We start from the raw sequence: 16717 nt of genomic DNA, 5'->3' as shown, positions 1-16717 counted from the left end.
CTGCAGCTAAGTACCATTCCTGCCTTGCAAATTGCATCCACCACTAATTGGAAGATGACTTCAAAACTAACACTCCCTATTATGCTTTATCCCGTATATTGGAGATAAGCCCTAAGTCATAGTTAGCAGAACCACCTTGGGTTATTTGGAGAGGATACTCAATTAAGAATCCTTCCAACTTTACGGAAAATATTCTCTGAAGTTTCATTTCTATCTAGATTAATACTACCTATTGACTTAGACTGGTTCAAACCTGTCTTGTAGCCGAGCTGTACGTACTTCCTGATGAGAGTGGCTATACACCCCTCATTCGGAATTTCTAAGTACCACGTCGTGGTAAATTAATGTAGAATACTAACGTAGAATCAAACGAAGAAGATCAAGTAGAATGCAGCCGAGTCCAGTAGTAGAGATCAAGATATAAGATATAAGATATAAGCCGAAGCCAAGAGCTCCAGCATGCCCTTTTATAACCTTCTCTGGTGCTAATTACAGGTCGCAACACGTGGTCCAATCAGATGACATGTCTCTCCCCACTCCAGATATTAGAGTTGACGGGTCTTAACTCTGATATTAACTGTTCTTCTATTGGTCCATTCACTCATTATCCATGGCAACATGACGCTCCTTTCAAAATATAGGCGTTGTCCAGTTTGAATAATTCTGGTCGAAATACGGTAGCTTACGTTAGGACGCGTGAACACGTGCTCGCTTTCCCAGAACTTGGTGTCTAAATCTGTCCTTTCTCCCTCCTCGGTGATGTGGTAAGATTGAGGAAATCTACTGCAAGTTAATTTTAAACAAATGTCGCAAGAATCTAAGTGAATATTAGAATATTCAGCCCTCGTTTATAAGTCGTAGTTACAAAGTAATGAAATGATAGTGAGCAAATGATTAAACATGAATTATAATACAATTACATACCAAGATAAATATTATGACGTTAAATTTCTAAATTAATTACACATAATAAAATTAATATAATTACACTGTAACGTCTGGAACGTTACATACGCCCCCATGAGTTCTTAACAAATATCACATGAGTTGAGAACTCACACACTTACTCCCACATTGATTTGAAATACTTCAATTTCCTGCCCATAATGAGCGACATTATTTTCATACAATTAATTATATCTCACTCTTTCCATCATATCTCTCTTAGACTGCTTACCATTGCGACTGTCTGTTATTTCAGTTCATCTTGAGGTATAGCTACAAAATTATGCCCAACATGAGCAACTTTTCACTTTTGTAAAAAAAACAAGATTATCCTAGAAAATATAACATAATATATATACAATTTCAGATTACAGACTCTGCCGAGTGTCTATCTGTCCTTTTACTCCCCATCTCTCCGACATTCTTTGCTAGATAGCAATAACACGTTCTTTTCCAATCTTATACATTAGAAACATGGAAAACAAATGATACAAACAATTTACACTTTTATCACTCTTTCGAATGTTTCAACCTTATCTTGAAGCAGGATGCAATACACTTCACTCGTATACACACGTGATTTAAGCTCACGGTAAAATTATTGCAAGTTAGAAATGCACATACGGGAAAATTAATTATTTGCCGTCGTCAGCTTTAATTAGCCTTCTGTAACATCTCAGAAAACAAATATATAAAATTTCATGGCCTCACATACGGAAAACAGATGATCGATAGTCAATGAACGAGCGTAATTCTACCGTCACACAAACACCTCCCTTGTTTACAAACACAACTAGGAAATACCACCACAATAAAGACGTAAACTCATCCCACTCGTAGTCTGACATAACAAGTAGCAACTTCCCCGAGTTACTGACCTATATCTCACAATCCGGTTCAGCCACCTCACACGACAGGTATCTCCGTAAGCTACTAATGTTATATGAACCATTCATTACGCTCTCGCCATCCGCTAACTTGTAAGCACAGGGTCCAAGTTTACGATGAACTTTATAAGGGCCTTGATATAACAGAAAAAATTTCTTAGTTACCTTATCCTCACTATTTGACAACATGGGAACTCTCACCAAAACCATATCACCTACCTCAAAGTTATCCAGTACCTTACGTTTCTGTTGCCTTTTACGTTTATCTCCAGATTTAATCAGGTTCTCCCGTGCCAGTCGGACGTAAAATTCAGCATTACGAGGCGGTTCTTCAGGCAAACCTAACACTCTCACTAGTTCATTCTGAGGCTCTAGTAAGTTACCAAATCTCACTACAAATCGTCTGAAAAAATTACATACACCAATATACGATCTGAGCTCCTTAATATTTCTAGGTGTCGTAGTATTCAATATTTTCTCAATTCTTGTGCTCTCAGGCGTCACTCCCATTGCCGATACACGGTGTCCCAAAAAAGTCACCTCTCGTCTACTGAAAACACATTTGTCAAGTTTCAGAGTAAAACCCGCATACTCTAATTTAGAAAAAACCCTCTCCAAGTGGTCCAAGTGCTCTTCAAAGGTACTAGATCCTATAACCACATCATCGATATAAATAGTAGCATAATCTCCAGTATCATCTCCCAATGCAATACTAAGTGCGCGAATAAGAGCTGCCGAACTCGTACGGGTCCCAAAAGGAACACGCCTAAATTGGTACAAACTATGCTTATAGCTGAAAGCAGTAAGAGGCCTGTCTTCTGATCTTAAAGGTATCTGCCAAAAACTACTCCTAAGATCTAACGTAGAAAACCAACTCTTACCCTGAAAATTCTGTATCAACTCTTCAATGGTTTGTGATCTCAACTGATCAGCACCAATACGTCGGTTCATCTCCCTGCCATCAATACACAAACGTATTGATCCATCAGACTTAGGCACGACAATTAAGGGATTAACATATTGACTGTTTGATAATTCAATCACATCGTCTGCTAACATAGCTTGAATTTGATCCTCTACGGCTTTTGCATATTTGTGTGGTATCGGATATCGCGGTCCGCTGAATGGAGTCTTATCCAGCACAGAAAAAGAATGTTCATACAGATGGGTAACACCAGGTTTCTCGGAGAAAATCTCCACGTGTTCACACAACACTTCAAATAACTTGTCCTTCTGGATTTCATTTACTTCACTTCTACTTACGGCTTCTTTCAAGCCACATATTTTATCCTCATTAATCCACAACTGACACAACTTCAGGCCCTCACTAGCCTCTTCATTTACTTTAGAAACCTCTCTCATTCTCCACACTGTACTAACTTCCGTTTTCCTCTGAATTTCCTCCTCAAACTTGACCTTGATATCCTCATTATTCCACCTCAAATTTAGCACTAGATCATTGTAATTTAACTGAGCCAATTTTAACGTTAACCAGTCAGATCCCAAGATAAGATCAAATATCAAATGCGGAATTACCAAACATATCTGAACGCTAATAGAATTATTAATGCAGATCGGGACAGCTACTTGTTTACAAATTTGCTTAGACCTCTTTCCAACAGCCGTAATGATGAAAGTAGACTTAACAGGCATTTCCTCCAACTGAATACCCTGTTTCACTAATGACTCATACCACTGAGAACTAATACATGATATTTGGCTACCAGAATCAATCAAAACTTTAACCCACGCCCCCCAGACTTTCAATTTAACAACGGGATTGACTACTTTATTACTTGAATCTCCATTATTCTGCTCGGGTTCATACAACAAATCGTCTCTAACATCGAGGTCATATGGTAACACTTTCATGGCAAGACACTTCGCTACCTTCATACTAGGCTGGAATTCTGACCTAACATTACAGCCTCTCGTTAGTTTAAAGGTTCCCTTTGTGTATTGACGTTGGACTCATTAGTACATTGCTCTGGCCTCCGTTGGGAATTTCCTGTCCTATATTCAGATGCTCCTCTCCTGCTGTTCTGCTGAGGTCTGAACTGATTGCGAGTTTCGTGATTCTGTGTACTACCGTTATGTCTCATTCCGTTGTGATGACTAAAGTTCTGAATATTCTCCGTTCTACTCCTAAGGTTACCTAACGCATCAAAACTGCCTAATAGGTTCTCCATCTCCTGAATAGTACCAACTTTTTGCATACAGGCCGCTTCTCTCACCCTGTCCGGAAAATGTCTTAAAAGTAGTCTTACTACATCAGACCCCTCGGTTATACCATCTAAGTTCTGACAAATCATGACATGTGCCAGGAAGTACTCGGTCATAGTAACTCCTTCATGCTGTTTGTACCTCCCAAATACCACCCTTTCTCTCTCCCGAGCTTGTATCGCTTCATTCCAGAATTTCTCTCTAAATTTATTTCTGAATTCTTTCAGGTTCGTCATCGTCTGCCTATATACCATGAACCAAGACCGAGTTTCTCCTACAAAAGCATGGTCAATATTTTCCATAACGTCTTCCCAGTCCATAGACCCTTCCTCTAGACGCTTTTCAAATCGTTTTTCTATCATCTTAAGGAAATCTAGCGGGTTCGTTTGTTTCCCATTAAATTTAGGTAGTTCAATTTCCCTAATGTAGCTATTTCCTAGACATTGCCTTCCCGTGAAAACCTGTTTATCCTTTGCCACCTGTTTTAACTGATTTTCTGCTTTCTCCATCCGGCATTCTACATCTCTGTCTCTCCTATCAATTTCTCTCTCCAAATTAACCTGCTTCTCTTTCAATGTCCTAATTTCAATCTTATTCTCTTCAGCTATCGCAAACCTTTCTTCACTTGCCCGGGTCTCATCTTCTATTCTAAGCTTTACCGTGTCAATCTCTTGTTGGACGTGGTCTTTAAATATCCGTATTTCCCCTCTTTGAGTCTCAACTCTCTTATCAATACTAGTGACCTGCCTCATTACTTCCTCCCTAGTAGAGTTGTTTTCCTTCCCCATTAATTCCAGGAATTCACTTCTCTGCCCCGCAAACTTTTCTTCTACCTCTTTCCCTCGCCGTTCATATTCATTTTTCTGGTCCTCTAATCGCTTATTAAAATGTTCATTTTTTACCACCAGATCGCGTAACTGCCTACTGTGTTCGTCCATTCTCCGATTCGCTTCCTCCTTATTTTCCCTCATCTCCCTGCTTAATTCAGCTTTAGTTTGCTCTAACTGTTCTTTAAGTTCATATTTAATATTATCAATTTTAGTGTTAGTTTGTTCTACATCTGTTTTAATTTGTTCCAATTCACTTTTTATTTCAGTTTTACTGTCCTCTATCTTACTTAACATTAACTGCATCATTCCCATTAACTGATCATTATTATTACTTTCATTGTTAGTGTTTACTTCCGCTTCGCCCCCCATCCTACTATCATCTGACTCCATACTGACTTCTTTCTGCTTGCCTTCACTCTCCATACTACTTACACTTCTATCTTCAATTTCCTCTACAATACTACACAACTCTTCCTCTGAACTCAATACATTATTGCCTTTTATCGCCCGTCCACTGCGCAACATCCTCTCCTCTTTCGTCTGATCAGCCATGACCCTTCCCACAATCAAACACTCCTAATGAAACGTGGATATCCAAATTTTGCCCATAATACGAATTCTGATATCGTTACTGTCATTAACTGCTCCGTACTTAATGATTTTCTCGCCACACGTTGGAGCGGCATTTATGTGACTTCCCCTCTCGGAGAACAATCATCAAATGAGAAATGCAACCATTCAAGCTAAGGGCGCCAATCTTTAAGTTGAGGACTTAAAGATAAAAATTTATAATCAAGCTTGGACGGACTCTTATCACAGGGGTGGGGTGATAGTGCACTAATCATTAAGCAGGAGAATTAAAAATCAAAAGGCTAATTAAGGCAGATTAATTAAAGTGAACTAGAAAAATACAATTTATTATATTTAATATGAATGACGACGGTTTAACGAAGACTGAATTTAAAATAGAAAATGAATTTAATAAAAAATTGAATGACTCTACTTCGCGAAAACTTGCAATATCTTTAACTCGCTTGCTCACCATTTAGTCTTGGTCTGCTGGTCCTTGGGAAGCTTCCCTCCTGGTAGCTGGAACATCACCGGTCGTCTTTGATATCTCTTCATCTGCAGCTAAGTACCATTCCTGCCTTGCAAATTGCATCCACCACTAATTGGAAGATGACTTCAAAACTAACACTCCCTATTATGCTTTATCCCGTATATTGGAGATAAGCCCTAAGTCATAGTTAGCAGAACCACCTTGGGTTATTTGGAGAGGATACTCAATTAAGAATCCTTCCAACTTTACGGAAAATATTCTCTGAAGTTTCATTTCTATCTAGTATAATACTACCTATTGACTTAGACTGGTTCAAACCTGTCTTGTAGCCGAGCTGTACGTACTTCCTGATGAGAGTGGCTATACACCCCTCATTCGGAATTTCTAAGTACCACGTCGTGGTAAATTAATGTAGAATACTAACGTAGAATCAAACGAAGAAGATCAAGTAGAATGCAGCCGAGTCCAGTAGTAGAGATCAAGATATAAGATATAAGATATAAGCCGAAGCCAAGAGCTCCAGCATGCCCTTTTATAACCTTCTCTGGTGCTAATTACAGGTCGCAACACGTGGTCCAATCAGATGACATGTCTCTCCCCACTCCAGATATTAGAGTTGACGGGTCTTAACTCTGATATTAACTGTTCTTCTATTGGTCCATTCACTCATTATCCATGGCAACATGACGCTCCTTTCAAAATATAGGCGTTGTCCAGTTTGAATAATTCTGGTCGAAATGCGGTAGCTTACGTTAGGACGCGTGAACACGTGCTCGCTTTCCCAGAACTTGGTGTCTAAATCTGTCCTTTCTCCCTCCTCGGTGATGTGGTAAGATTGAGGAAATCTACTGCAAGTTAATTTTAAACAAATGTCGCAAGAATCTAAGTGAATATTAGAATATTCAGCCCTCGTTTATAAGTCGTAGTTACAAAGTAATGAAATGATAGTGAGCAAATGATTAAACATGAATTATAATACAATTACATACCAAGATAAATATTATGACGTTAAATTTCTAAATTAATTACACATAATAAAATTAATATAATTACACTGTAACGTCTGGAACGTTACAATGTTTCTCTTGGAGAAATGTGTGATGTTACGGTGAAAAATATACTGTGGAGATTTCAAGTTGTTTCGATTCTTGGCTTTCAAGAAATGTCTGTCGAGTCATCAGCATTGAGGCTGGTTGGGTCCTCAAATGGCACAAGGTTATATGGTGACAGAGAAACCGCAAAAGTTGATGGCGGCGCCAAAATGAGGAGTACTAGGCATGATGAGTGAGGTGGTTCGCCATTGCTTTCTCATAAGCCGGAGTGTGCTATTGTAGCATGACCTGCCTTATGAGTAGCACCTTTAATTACACCTGGACACGCTAGTCATGCTCCACCCATGCCTCAGTAGCTTCCATACTGGCCTATGCCAAGAGACAGATGCAGAGATCCTGTATCCATCAAGAAATAGCAACACGCGCTGTCAAGAAATGTATTAATACCAAATTTTCATTCTGAGTACAGCATTCTCATCATTATGATTAGAAGATAGGTAATTAACTCGTAACTCTAAGGAGCAGGCACTGCTTGCTCCGATCATGGCGGCTGATTAGCGAGGAAAAACGGAGCAGCACACAGCGGCAGTACTTACAGTACCCGCACGCTGCCATATGATTTCGTTAGTTCGTGTTATGGCGAGGATGAAGGAAAAGAAAAACGTTTTATAATACTGTATATCCTGAATACATTTTTCGTTACATTTACAGACCAAGGTTTTGGGACACTTATCATGTTTACTTCATAAAAAATGCAATTGGTTAATTTGTTTACTTATTCTTCTTAAAGGAATATACATTTCAATATCCTTTGCTGTGCTGAACTATCTTCCATGGTGAATGAAAGCTTATGAACCGACTGAGCTTTAACGTAGTTCCAAGTCCAAGCTCGTTTGCGACGCAACTTGTGTGCCTCCGAAGTGGCAGTGAAAGTTGGAACCGCCGATCACAGATAGGGTCCTTTGGTTGGTAAATTGTTTATTTCAAGTGTTGTTTGGTATTCGAACGAAACGTCGTTGCCATAACTTTGCTATTCTATCTTCCAGTGTTTCTTGGAAGGGTAGGAAGAGCGACCTTTGATGGAGTGGTTGAAATGTGGTTGTGGCTGTTGTTGGTATAGAGTGAGGTTTGAGGGGGTGAAGCTACTGAACATATACTGAAAGGAGTCTGGCGTTCGTGCTGGCACGTTTGTGAGGGCGACGAGGAATATGGTGAGGTGTGTTGGGGTATACAGTATTTGGGGTCGGAGTAGGAGGGGGCTGAGGAGAGGGGATTCATTGGGGTTAGTTGGAGTTTGTTGGGAGGGAAAGTAGAGACTTTAGGAGTTTTGTTGTAGTGTGAGAATGACGTGGGTCATCGCTAAGCTTCGGTACGCATGACGTCACGAGCTTCCCCTCCCTTCCTCACTGAACAGCTCTCCAAAGCGCCGAGCAGGCTGGCTCCGAAATCATTTCGCTTTGAGTTGACGATGTCGGTTTTAGAATAGAATATTTTTCCTTCCCCCAGTTCTGGATCACCAGAAACGGACGAGAGAGCATTAATGTATTGTAAACAAAATTGTTTTGATTGAAAAAGAAAGGCCAGGAAGGAGAATCAAAATTGTTTTAGTACATGCATTTTAAACCATTCTTATTGAAGTCAGTTTGCCTATTACTATATTATAATAAGATCTGAGAAATACTTTATACCATTTTACACAGTGTCAGTTTTGTTCTAAATGTTAAACAGTAATATATTTTTCTACGTCAGACGTGCATCATCTCCTTCCTCTTCTTCTTTCCTGCCCGTATATGTACCTACAATGGACACTCAAGTATCACTCAGGGTCGGTTCTTCTGATCCTTAGAGAGTATTACTTGGGGTTGGATGTCTCTGCCACTGGAATCCTGTTTATATTCAAGGCCTGTACGCTACCATGATGTTCTCGGACGCCCCCGTCCTCTCCTTGGTTCCTTGCCTCTTATAACGGGATGATCATCTCGACGTTGTACGCCGCTCCTCCGTACTAAATGATCCTCGTATTATGTTCATTGCGCACTCGGTCCAAGAGGTCTAACGTGCATCCTACCCTTTATTATTTATGTTAGTGCGCATTTTATGTTATTTATTTGCATTATTATATTTTTATTTTATTTTATAATATAATATGTACGAAATAATGTTGCTGCCTTTCCCGGTGCGATCCACTCTCTCTTTAATACGAGGGTTGGCGCGTAAGTCGTGGCAACTATATACTTTTTGTCTTCATTTGCACGGTGCTTACAATGATCTTTTGACCTGGAAAGTATGGCACGCATAGTAGGCTACATGGACACAGCACAAGATGGCGGTGCGTTGGACAGGAAGCACGCACAGGGCGATGGGACTGCAGTAGTGAGTCAGACTCCGTGGAAAATGCATGTGACGAGGCAAGGACAGCGTGCGTACATCAAACTGGCGTTCACCGGGGTCGCGATGCCAAAGAATGTCATAGAGAACTTGTGGAAGCTTTGGGGAATATTTCTCTTCCGTACCGAACCGTTGCGAGATGGGCAGCAGCATTTCAGTGCGGGCGTGAAACAACCAGCGACGTGCAGCGGTCCGGACTGATGTGCCACGTGCAGTAATTACTCAGAGGGTAGAAGGACGACATCACTTGAGTTACAAGCCGAAACAATGTCTTCCTTCTCCGCGACAGCGTTAGATTGCATGCAGTAGAGGCTGTACGGAGAAAAGTTCAGCGCTGGAGGCAGGAAGTAGTGGAACACCCGCTGTACTCACCAGTCCTGTTTGCGTGCGATTTTGACCTCATCCCCATAGTGAAAGAACCATTGCGTGGGAGACATTGCCAACGGTGTGAAACACGAGGTTGCATAATTCACGCTTGCTAAGGCGACTGGTATCTGACGTCTCTCGAATCGTTGGCAACATGTTGTGACAATCTAGGGGACTACTTTCAGGGTTTACGGTGATGATTACTGTACACTTTGAGAATAAACATTGCGTAGCACAAGGATGGCCGCATGGTTTGGGTCACGTAGCTATCAGCTTGAATTCGGGAGATAGTGGGTTCGAACCTCACTGTCCGCAGCCCTGGTATTCCGTAGTTTCCCATTCTCACATCAGGCATATGCTGAGGCTGTACCTTAATTAAGGCCACGGATGCTTCCTTCCCGCTCCTAGTCGTTTCCTATCCCATCGTCGCCATACGACCTTTGTGTCAGTGCGATGTAAAGTAAATTGAAAAAACAAATCCATGGCTGACAGTTTCTTTGCTTTATATCCTACACCTGGTAAACTTACCCGGCATTATTAATACATTTCACAGTAACTTACGCTCCCCACTCCCATCTGTATATTTCCATTTGTCTGGTAGACCCCGCATTCGTACGAAAAAAAATCTTATCCCCCAGTCCTCGTGATTTGACAATTGTATAGAATTCTTTCTCTCTTTCTGTTTTAGCTTCGGACTTATCAAGATATTTGACTCTAGGTGAATCTCTCCCCCTACGGACTCTTTAATAGACGTACTGTACATCTTCTATTGTTTCTGCATATAACGAACAAACAACGATTCTCGTCTTTTTTCTTTCCTTGACCTTTATTTTTGTATAAATCCATCAACCACCTCTTCCTACCTATTTTATTTGTAAATATTTATGTATGTGTTTTAGCTTATTCTCTAACTCAGCTCGCATGTTTTAATGACTCCAGTGTCGTAACGCGAAACCAAGTCATTATGAACGTGAATAAATCCTTAGGTATGTGAGTGTGATAATTAGTTTCATTGGAATGTGTTCTTTTGATATCACGTGCTACGAGTGGTATTTTTTTTATATATTGTTAATTACACTGAATTCTTTTGTGGCTGATTACAGGCGCAATGGGGAAGTCACCCACATTAAGATCCAGAACACCGGCGACTTCTACGACCTGTACGGCGGCGAGAAGTTCGCAACCCTATCCGAGTTGGTTCAGTACTACATGGAGAACCAAGGTCAACTCAAGGAGAAGAATGGAGAAGTGATAGAGCTGCGCTATCCGCTCAACTGTGCGGACCCCACCACGGAAAGGTACAGTCCATTTCCGTCATTCTTGCTCTTTCATAAAGCCGTAGTCATAGAGGATTTTTTAATTGCTAAAATGAAAAATGCTTACCTTTGTTACACAATGATTTCATAATCTGGAATAGTATGAAATGGCATATGGCGTTTAGTGCCGGTAGTGTCCGAGGACATGTTCGGCTCGCCAGGTGCAGGTCTTTTGATTTGTCTCCCGTAGGCGACCTGCGCGTCGTGATGAGGATGCAATGATGAAGACGACACATACACCCTGCAGGGAATCGAACCTGGGGCCCATGTGACCAAAGGCCAAGACGCTAACCATTTAGCTATGGAACCGTACATTTGGACTAGTGGTAAATAATTGGTCTCAAGAAAAATTGAACATTAGTGTTTTTAGACAGCCGATTATAATAGCGACTGTTTGTTGGATAGTCAGCCCGAAGGCTGGTTTGATCCTCTGCAGTTCTGCCAACAGCTGTCATAAATAGCCTAGGTGTCACTGAAGAGGCGTGATAGGGATGTGAGGAGTGAGGTGGTTTCCCGTTGCTGTCCTCACCGAGCCAGCTGTTGCTATTACATATCAGTCTGCCAAGCCCACTGAAATGCATGCACCAACCGACCCTATGAACGATATTTTCACACCATTCATAACAGGGACTGGCTGCATAAGGAATGGTATTACTAGGATCACTCATACCTCAGTTACTTTCATATTGTCAAAGCCAAGGATGAGACTGAGACAGGTCATTGAAAGTAACAAATTTGATATAGCCCATACCAGAAGACACAGCGCACTGTAAACACTACATCTTGCCAGCAAAGGCATAGCCTATAATAGCGACTATCGGATACTAATTTTAGTTTCGAAATATAGCTACCTTTACGCACTAGTTATGTAATGTATGTATGTATGTATGTATATATGTATGTATGTATGTATGTATGTATGTATGTATGTATGTATGTATGCACTTTTGCTTAAAACTGGAAATGTTCCAAATTAAGATTGTTAAATTATTCATTCATTATAAATATTCAGAACACAGTTAGGTCTATTCAAGTTACAAAGTTGAACATTTTGAGATGTAAGATAACAATTTTTTTGTTTCTTCGCTTATTTTTCAACAAAATCTTGATACTTTTAACTTGCCACAAGTTTAAGTTTGAATCACGAGTTTTGTTGGGCTGAATAGCTAAGGCGGTGGAACGCTGGCCTTCTAAGCTCAAGCTAGCGTGTTGGATCCTGTCTCAGTCCGGTAGTGCTCAAATTCGTGATCCTCGTGTTGCTGGAATTACTGGTACGTTAAAGAACTCTCGCGGGACAAACTTCCGGCACCTCGGCGTCTTCAAAAACCGTAAAAGTGGTTAGTGGGAAGTAAAACCAATGAAAAACCTACAGCCTGTTTTCCAGCCATTGACCGGATCAGGGATGGAATGAATGAAGCAGACATAGGCTATTAATACGATGGGGTCGCCACTCCCAAAGTGATTTATTAATGACTGATAGATGCTATGAAATGAGAATGGAGAGTGTTGCTGGAATGAAATATGACAGGGAAAACTGGAGTACCCGGAGAAAAACCTGCCCCGCCTCCGCTTTGTCCAGCACAAATCTCACATGGAGCGACCGGGATTTGAACCACGGTACCCAGCGGTGAGAGGCCGACGCGCTGCCGTCTGAGTCACGGAGGCTACGGAAGTAAAACCAATAACATTGTATAATGTGCTTAATAGTAATGGCGTAGAACACAATACTCTACTCAAGAAAAGTCCATAGCAACCAGTTTTCTTAACGACTGAACAAAAATGGTATTAAATTTTTCTCTGCTGAAATAACCACGGTATTGTAATTCGGTTGTCTAAAACATATATTGTCTGTAACGCTTCCGAAAAGTGCGTAAAAACATTTCTGTCCTTCCCTTTCTTTTGGAGGACCTATTTAGTCAAATGCGGCACAGTGACAGACGTATTAACACATGCATGTACTTGCCATTGTCATACTGTAGTGGCCATACACCATTCTTAAGTTTCAGCATGTGAAATTTAAGCCTATTGATATATATATTATACATGTTTAGTTTATATATTTGTGCATTTTTTCTAGGGCAAATAATTGCATTCTAAGAATAAATACTGGTACATTGTTAATGTACTGTATGTTGCGTATTCAGTTCGAAGGCCGGGTTGATCCTCAACAGCTCCGCCATCAGCTGTCATAGATAGCATTAGGCATCAATAAAGAGGCGTACTACGGAAATGACTGAGGTGGTTCCCCGTTTCTTTCCTCCCCAGAAGTTGCCATTGTGTATCAATCTGTCATGCCCGCTTAAATGAACGCAACAACCGGCTCTACGAGCGGCATTTACACATCATTTATAACAGAGACTGGCTGCATAAGGAACGGTATTACTAGCATCGCTCATACCTCGGCTCACTTTCATATCGTCAAAGCCAAGCATGAGACTGAAATAGGTCAATGACATTAACAAACTTGCTCCAGCCCATACCAGAAGACATAAACACATTGTAAATACTGTAGTTGTGGAATATTAATAAATAAAGCAATAACGTCCTAGCTGAATAATAATAATGTGCATTTGTCCTATAAACGTGCTTAATTGTTCAGTATTTATGTTAAGAAGCGACAGGCATCGTTCAGAACAGTCCGCAGAGAATGTTAACTTTTTTCTTTTACAAGTTGCTTTACGTCGTAGCACATATAGCTCTTATGGCGACGATGGGATAGGAAAGGGCTGTTAACATTTAAGCTCGGTGTAAACGCATATAAGTGCATTCTTTTATTGGCAACGTGTCGATAAATATCTGTATATTAATTGGTCAAGACATACATGTGATAATGTTCTTGTTTGTTTCGGTCGTGCTTGTACTCGGGGACTCACATTTTGGATCAGGAAATTTACGAATTTCCCATAGATACTGGTGTTCATTCCCGCAAAGGGCACGAAACCAATTTTATTTACTATTAGGTTTTTTTTTTTTTCTGTTCACGATTGATTTGATTTAAAGGTTAACATTGATACTTATTGGCGCTTATTAATGAAGGGGCCTACTTCATTTTTCCCAATAATTAGAGAAGACAGAGGAGGCATCCTCTCAGATAGTCTAATAGAGATGGACTTTCAATAGAAGAGAAGTTGACCAAGGGAAGTCCAACAGGATAGTTTGCACTTTATTATTATCAGCCCAAGTCCCTGTAGTCACTATTAGCATTCGATGCGTTGCTTCCCTGGAAGAGAAGTGACTACTCTGGTGTAAAAAGAATTGATATCATTTGTGCTGTCATCACCAGAACTTATTAGTTGCCCTCTGCGAACTTCGCTTCGTTTTGACATAGCTGACCTACTTGGTCTTCTTGGGAAAAATTCATGGTAACTGCATGAAAGTCGTGCGTTTGCATCGCTTAAGTAGGCCTATGCTATATCAGGTTGGTCACCACTTGTATGAGATTGATGATGAACTGGCTCAACATTTTTGAGATACTAGGAGTCCAGGTATTGAATCGCGTTCAGGCGCTTTGTCCTTGCTACAGACTTCGTAAGAGGACGATGTTATGCAGCTCATAATAATGCTCCACGTTATGTCGACCTTGGTGTGACGAAGACAGAGAGGCCGATCAGGAAATACGTGCGTAAAGCAGCAATAATATCGCGTGACCGCCTCAAGTTCTGACTCCTGTAAAGGAGTTTATATCTAATGCGCTGGGTTTGGCCGACAGAACGCTCTTGCCCTGTGACGGAGAACATTTCTTAATCAATCGGCCGCGACTGACGAAGTACGATGGACTAAAGAAGGGCGTTCGCTATTAACATGTTGTTCCTGTGTTGGTGGTGATTATTGTTTTAAGAGGAAGTACAACTAGGCAACTATACTCTGTATTACACTATTCAGAGAGAAAAAATGGAAGGGTTCCGACACTTCGAAAAATGAAGATATCGTCCAAAGGAAGACAAGGGTCACGAAGGGCGTGAAAATGAAAGACTCCCTAGAATTCGCAACCTGATACCGTCGGGGTCGAAAAGAACAACAGTTGACCAAGTCAGGTCGGATAGGATAGATGAAAGTGAGGAGCCTGGCACAAGTAAGTTGAAGCAGTTCCAGGACTCGCCAACCCACGCTCCCAAGTTGAACCCCTGGGACCCCTTTTAGTCGCCTTTTACGACAGGCAGGGGACACCGTGGGTGTTATTCTAGCGCCCCCATCCACAGGGGGACTTGTCCCAGTATTAAAACCGTAATTGCATTTTAAATATTTTAAAGTTGTCCGTATTAAATCAGTTATTTCTGTCAATGAATATACAGTTGTTACTCCACAACACATGGCCGGCCGGCATTATCTTTGCCAAGTTACGTGGACGCGTGTAACGTGCGCTGCAAGGCTTAGAGAACGAAGTAGCTTTGTGGAACTCATGGGAATTTGTTATATACCATCCTACTTTAAGAAACTTGCTATTTGCTTTACCATCCTACTTTAAGAAACTTGCTATTTGCTTTACGTCGCACCGACACAGATATGTCTTATGGCGACGATGGGACAGGAAAGGGCTAGAACTGGGAAGGAAGCGGCCGTGGCCTTAATTAAGGTACAGCCCCAGACTGGATACTGGCCGCACTTAAGCGACTGCACCTATCGAGCTCGGTTTTAAGAAACTTACACGACAAGGAGTTATAAGGCAATTGTCTTACTAACAGTACCACTCAGCCAACCCAGCTTTGTTTTGACTGAACAATAATTAATGGCGTGTGGTCTCCGATGAGGCCTGCTGCATTTCTTTTGGGTTGACGCCGTATAGGCGACCTGTGCACAGTGGGTAATTTCTATCATCCAGCCGGCCAAAAATAAGATTTTCAACCCTTGTCTTTGGTGCGCATTTTCTGTGAGTCGTGTTTATAAGACTCTAGGGACAGTAATTAAGTATTGAAAAGTCGCGCTGTCTGATTATCTAATCTCACCGAAGGCCTAAAGTGGCTCGCCTCCGTTAGGGCATCATATTCTGGCGAGGCGAGCGCGTAGTTATTATTATGTGAGGGCTCAGTAAGGACGTCAGAACTAAATATTTATTTGGCTTTCAATGTGATTACATTAGATGAAGGTGTGTATTTTATATAGTATGTAGCATTTTCTGAAAATTATTCTATTTTTGCCCGGAATATGCACTTAAAATTCAGGTACAAGGGTGTCCAAGAACTATCTAATTATACAAATTTGAGCTGACTTTCAAAATGGATTGCCTTTGATTTCCGCAATGAAAGTATTTGGAGGAGTTATCTATACTTTAATGAATAGAAAACTGTGACTTTTTGCTGCGACCAGGCGCGACCATGAGAGTAATTAATTTTTTTCAGAAGCCATGTACTCTGCAACCCGGAAGTCGGTTTTCGAGCTGTTGAGGAACAGCGGGGAATATAAGCGAAACGATGATATTGCGAATGTTGTAATTGAACATATAGGCTTTGAGGATTGTTCCGACGATATGTCCAAGTCAATAAGGAAGTCTGTCAGTATTTTGTGTGCTAAAATTCGATCACGCTGGGCAAAATATAGTAGAAAAAGGGACAAATTGCTGAAGTGCAATAAAATTTGGTTCGACCAGAGAATCAGCCTTGCAGAAGGACGTGAATCACAGCAATGTCAGGATGAGCCTGCCAGTACTATAGCT

General features: G+C 40.9%; 1 protein-coding gene across 3 annotated transcripts in view; it reads left to right on the top strand.

Annotated features, from left to right (window-relative positions):
- The window catches only part of csw (corkscrew), a 587333-nt gene that overhangs the window by 411031 nt on the left and 159585 nt on the right, over positions 1 to 16717 (top strand). For all 3 annotated transcript variants that reach the window (XM_067150444.2, XM_067150442.2, XM_067150443.2), the window contains one exon: positions 10855 to 11049. In XM_067150444.2, the coding sequence (XP_067006545.2) occupies positions 10855 to 11049 (195 nt within the window). The remainder of the gene's footprint in view (positions 1 to 10854; positions 11050 to 16717) is intronic.

Source organism: Anabrus simplex, chromosome 6, assembly GCF_040414725.1.
Source record: "Anabrus simplex isolate iqAnaSimp1 chromosome 6, ASM4041472v1, whole genome shotgun sequence".
NCBI lineage: Eukaryota > Metazoa > Arthropoda > Insecta > Orthoptera > Tettigoniidae > Anabrus > Anabrus simplex.
This window is presented reverse-complemented; position numbering and strand designations above follow the sequence as displayed.